Source organism: Phytophthora cinnamomi, assembly GCF_018691715.1.
Source record: "Phytophthora cinnamomi strain GKB4 chromosome Unknown Contig2, whole genome shotgun sequence".
In the NCBI taxonomy this organism is placed as follows: Eukaryota; Oomycota; class Peronosporomycetes; order Peronosporales; family Peronosporaceae; genus Phytophthora; species Phytophthora cinnamomi.
This window is the reverse complement of record NW_027150935.1, coordinates 712,625-718,074: the sequence shown is the minus strand read 5'-3', so window position 1 is coordinate 718,074 and position 5,450 is coordinate 712,625. Positions and strand designations below refer to the sequence as shown.

The window sequence follows — 5,450 nt, the reverse complement described above, 5'->3', positions numbered from 1 at the left end:
GCGGTTGACAGGGGCAGCGGGGCTGCGGTCCATCTTGCACTCTTTCTTGACTTGACCACAGCTGCTACTCGATCTCCCATCGAGTTGATTCCACGCTTCCAATGCGCTCGACAACTTGGCGGCTCACGTGGAAGTACATTGCAACCCGGACGATCTCCCCACGTGTAAGCACGCTTCCTTCGCTGCGAAGCAGTAGGGTTTCCTAGACGGCCTGGCGTTCACTATCCGTAATCTCCCCCATCCGCCAACTTTCGAAATGAATCCAGAAGCCAGTGTGCGGGGGCCAGCAGTGTGTGGTGGCCAGCAGTGTGTGGTGGCCAGTGAGCGGGAAAGCGCGGGAGATTCAGAATTCAAACTCGATTGGTTTAGAAGGGGAATTATGTTGGAGAGGTTGAAATATGATTGGAAATGGTCATCTATTTCCGAACGGAGGTAGTAGTAGTAATCAGGAAAATGAACGAGGCGGAGCGCTGCGCAAAAAAAAAAAAAATGGTCATCTATTCCGAACGGAGGTAGTATGTCAGACGTAACGTTAGTGAGTCGAGACATCACGATCGGTTTGGTGCGAACTCAGCTCGCGAAGTCACATCTAAGTCACATCTTTGTGTATACATGTATTGTGGTCGATGTAGATCAGCGCAAACGTCTCATGCATGGCCACCGCGGGTATGTGGCCGACACAGGATACTTAATGCGATACGCGCTGTGTGTCCAGCGGCGAACCCTCCGCCGATGTCTGCTTCGACTCTGGCTTCTTGACTTTGGTCACCCTCGGCTTTCCGGAATTCGATGAAACGAAAATGTTGTAGTTGCCACAGTCAGGATAGGTGGTGAGGTCAGGGCACCGGCCCACGAATTGCTTACCACCGGCATTGCAAGCAGTAACGCCGAAGTCGTAGTTGGCAATGCCACCGGCCGTGCCAGCCTGCGTCTCCAAGCTGTTGACCTTGTAGACGCAGAGGAACGTGGCGACGCCGGAGCTGTAGGTGCTCACGTCGCCCACCGCCGAGAGTAGCAGTGTGGTGTCTGCGTCAGTCACGGTGGTCTTGGTCCATGCGCCTGCTTGAGCGCCCGGGACGCTCACGCTCACGAGGGCTAGAGCGAAGATCGAGGAAGTAATGGCACGCAGGTACGGCATGGTGGGGTTGAAGAAAGTGGTGGTCGTGGACTTGTGGAGATGCGAGGAAATTCGGGAATGAAAATATGGTGGGGTTGTTGAGTGCTGCTACTCGAGCAAGGTAAGCTGAGCAGCATTTTGACAATCCTCCTGGGGTAGGTGACACCCACCTAGTATCCATAGGTGCCTGCGGAGCCCGCATGCACACCTCCAATCTGTGCATTGCTTCCAACAACTGCTGTTTTTCCAAACTTCTGCAGCATACAAATGATGGGTTTGAGAAAGAGAGTCTACCTACTGCTCTGCGTACAAATGATGGGTTCGAGAAAGAGAGTCTACCTACTGCTCTGCAATCACTACATGGCGATTATTCTTGTTGTTGTAAACAATGCCTACAGGTGTCCCCGCTGAATCTGCAAAGGTGGGACCAAAAAAAACTGCGAGGTTACAATATCTGCACAGGTTGCGCATAGACGTTAATGTACTGCTTTTATAGACGCTAATGTACTGCATTTTAATGTTACGGATCGACATAAGCTGAGTTGCGCTAGATACGATGCCAGAATGCATCCAGCAGTTCCTGATAGTGGCCGGAGTTACAGCATTCCAAGCCTGTGACGCCCAACTTAAGGCTGTGTAGATTGAGATCTTCTCCTGCGGCAGCCCTACTATATACCGATCAATGCTATCCTCGACCTTAATGCGCGTGAAATGACTCTTGATGCACGCAATGATGCCCTGATCTAAGATACAATGTTCACTGTGGGCCTTTCATTTTCTACCGATCTAGCAACTCGATGTTTTCCGCAGAGACGTTTCATTTTCCCGCAATGATCTTACTAATTCAGTACGTCTCACCTGACAGCTGTGGCAAATCTTGCGCACTGGCAGACTCCCGCACACTCTGTGTTCGCGGTAGATAGCCGATGGCAGTTGCAGATTCAGCGGGGACACCTGTACTGGAAAGCGATGTACATGAACAAAGTATCCATGCACCTAACCTAAGAATGCTCGTAGTGGTGGCTGTTTTCTGTGTCTGCCGGATGATATGAGCTGGGTAGTAATACGATGCAGCAAACAGGTGGGAATACAGAAGCATCCAGGGAAATGACAAATGCTGGCACTATCCCGGAAACATTGGTTCGCATCGCGGGCTTAAGGGGCCTGCTTGATTCGCAGTTCGATGATTTTTTTTATTTTGCAAGTTGATTGGGTCTGAATGTAGGAATAACAGCATTTCCACTAAAACTAAAATTCGTTCTTTTACCGGATATAACGATAAAATTAGTTTGTGCGCTCCATCCGTTTGAGTAAATTGCGAGAGGTTCGTTGAAAATTTACGCGGGCCGCGGATATGAGCAAGTTCGCTCACGGAGAGAGCCTTGAGTAAATCCATGAAGATAGCTCAACGACCGGTTTTGTAGTCAAGACTGTGGTGGCAGCCACGCACACACAGTAACGCCCTCAACGCTCTCCGAATCTAGGCACAAGATCAGGCTGTCTGCATGTCATCGGCACGCTGACTAGCGGCGTTAACCCTCCTGATACAGCTCAGCGCTGGTGATTGTACTTGCTCCCTACTTGCCTACCCTTGCTTGCCTTTGCAACTTGCGTCCTTGTGTAGCCTTGTCTACGTTGTTTCCTTTGATACTTTCGTGCTGCTGAACAGTAAGTTGCACACTGAGTCTCCTCGTGCAGCAGGCGCATTGTCTTTTTGTGCTGCGGGCCTTGGTAACAGGTTTCACAAGGAAAACGACTTGTAGGTAGCGATAGTGGTGGGCGCGGGCAATAGGTATGGTACAGCGCCACACCAACATTTGGTGACCAGTATGTGACCCGACACCGACTTCCGGTGGCAGCAGCCTAGACGAGCGAAGGCGTTTCAAAGTCAGAGCGGTCCAGATGTATCAGAGTAAGAGCGACTACGGTACTTATCAGGTGTCTCAGAGTGGGAGCGGTCACGGTAATTCCCGCAGTCTGCGAAAGTTTTTCGAAATCAGAGCGGTCCTGCGTTGTAAAGTGAGAGCGGATACGGTAATTTACACTGAGTGAAGAAGTCAGCGGGGTCTCAAGATTGTTACATGGGGACTCAGTGAGGGGTCAGTTGAGATCCAAAACACCTTCATTTCATTAGGTATTTGTATAGGACAGAGGGAAAAGTAGGTAAGAGCCCTAACGGATCTTCGGAGAGATAAGAAACAAACAAAGCAGAATTTTCTAAATCCAAGACAAGCGTGCACGTCCGGCAAGTCTCTGCGCGGGCTGGATTACGTCTGCCGTCAGCACCCGAGAGACATAGTTTGTAGGGTGTTGACAGGTAGCGCCAAGAAACGAGTCGGCCCGGGAAGGGCATATCTCGCCGAGTGCGCCAAGGTCAAGTCTCGCCGAGTCTGCGGGCCGGAATGCTCGATAGCCGGGTACCGTAACACTTCTAACCAAGTAGCCTTTGCTCTCGGTGGCCCGTAAAAGCACTCGCGCGCCGTCGTCCAACCTTTGGCGGAGGGCACGGGTTTGAGGAACGGGAGTCAGTGAGCTCAGCTGACTTCCGGAGGATCGACTGGCTTGATTGCCTGGGCTCAGCGAGGACCGCCACCGCTGTCCCGGAAGGGCCGAACCGCTGGGGACAACCTAGCTCAGGCCGATAAGCGCCGACTAGCTCAGCGATTGTTGTGTCTGTTGCAAGGACTAATTTGTGCGCTCTGCTATACCACACAGGCACTGACGCCTTGATGTTTATTTCGAGTGTGTGTGTGTGTGTGACTTAGCAGATTCTCGACTGCCTCAGCAGTTCCAACCGCGGTTGGTTGGAATTCAAAGTTTCCAACTGTAACATCCCTTTTCATCTTTAGGTTGAAATCAACATATTTCTATTACTCTCTCCTTGACGTCAACTCGATGCGGCAGTTGTTGCTACCTACACACCATCACAATGCTAACATAGATCAACCCATACCAGATATGATATCCTGCCACTCACATCAACTTTCATATGCACTTTTCAATATGCACGAATCTGGTCTCTTTGTCTTCCAGTCTCAGAGGCTTTGCAGTCAAATCCTCATGTCACTTTTGTGCGATAATTCATTCATCTGTCCCCTTCAATTTCACTCGGGCTCCTTTCTTGATGCGAACTGGGATTCCTCGACGGCTCACCGCCTTCAGACTAGCATTGGTAGCCGTCCACACGTCGGCTCTGTGCTCACCCTGAACACTCTGTATCGCGCTCGCCGTCGCTCGCCGTGGTGCATCTTTCGCATGGCTGGCATCCGTGATCACTCTTGCTGTGTGTACTTCCATCTTCTCTCTATACGCTGAAACGCTTCAAGAGGAAGAGGTTTTGTCATCATGTCTGCTACATTAGCCTTTGATGACACGGGTTCGATTACCACCTCCCGCGTTTTCACGTATTCGCGAATCTTGAGGTCACTAAAATTGAGCTGATTGGTTCAGAGATACGTTCCAGCATGCTTCATTAACTGTCGATCGCTAGTCGAGCCACAGTAGAGAGTGATCACCTCCCTCTTAAAGCCCAACTTATCCACTAACTGTTCAAGCCATATAGCCTCACGCATCCCCGTATTAACTGGAATCAGCTCGGCCTCACAGGTACTCTCAGCCAGGGTCTCCTGCTTTCAGCGTCTCGCAGAGATCAACTGTCCATTACAGAACACTGCAAAGCCGCTGATCGACTTCATATCTCCGCCTTCAGACGCAAAATTCGCCTCTGTGTAGACCTCAATTTGTAGTTTTTCATATTGGCATGCCTCTTTGTAATAAAACTTCAATCCCATATCCTGGCTTCCGATCGTGTACCGCAATACTCTTTTCGTAGTCCGCCCATGCGCAACACCATACGTGTTGAGGAATTTACTGAGAATTTGCACAGCGGTGCCCAATTCAGGACGCGATCCACTCACCAAATACTGTAGGCACCCAACAAGACTTCGGTACGACAATTTTAAATATCGCTCGTGTTCTTCAGAGCTGGCTTCTTCCAGTTTCACCCTACCCACTGTTGCTGGAATGCGTACTGGATACGCGGACTCTATGTTGAACTTCGCCATGATGTTCTGAATGTACTTCGTTTGTCTGAACGAAACGTGTATCTCGGGATCATAGTGTATCTGCAGCCCCAGCAAATAGTTCACGTCTCCAAGGCACTTCATCTTGAAGCGATTCATCAGCTCTTTATCAACGAAGTCCACATCCTCTTCCTTACCCACTAGCTGAATGTCATCCACCTAGATAGGTAGAAGCACCAATCCGCCCTCAATCTGAATCCAATACAGACCTTCATCCTTGTAAATCTGAGGATAGCCAAACTCAATCAACA

At 50.2% G+C, this 5,450-nt stretch overlaps 1 protein-coding gene across 1 annotated transcript; it reads right to left on the bottom strand.

The window, feature by feature from the left end:
• Positions 1-647: 647 nt before the first annotated feature.
• IUM83_12268 (protease inhibitor EpiC2B) lies at positions 648-1,138 on the bottom strand (the record flags this gene model as incomplete). The annotated part of the gene is made up of 2 exons (XM_067936885.1): positions 648-775; positions 865-1,138. 2 exons carry the CDS (start codon positions 1,136-1,138, stop codon positions 648-650), a joined length of 402 nt encoding a protein of 133 aa, XP_067800193.1.
• Between the last annotated feature and the right edge of the window lie 4,312 nt (positions 1,139-5,450).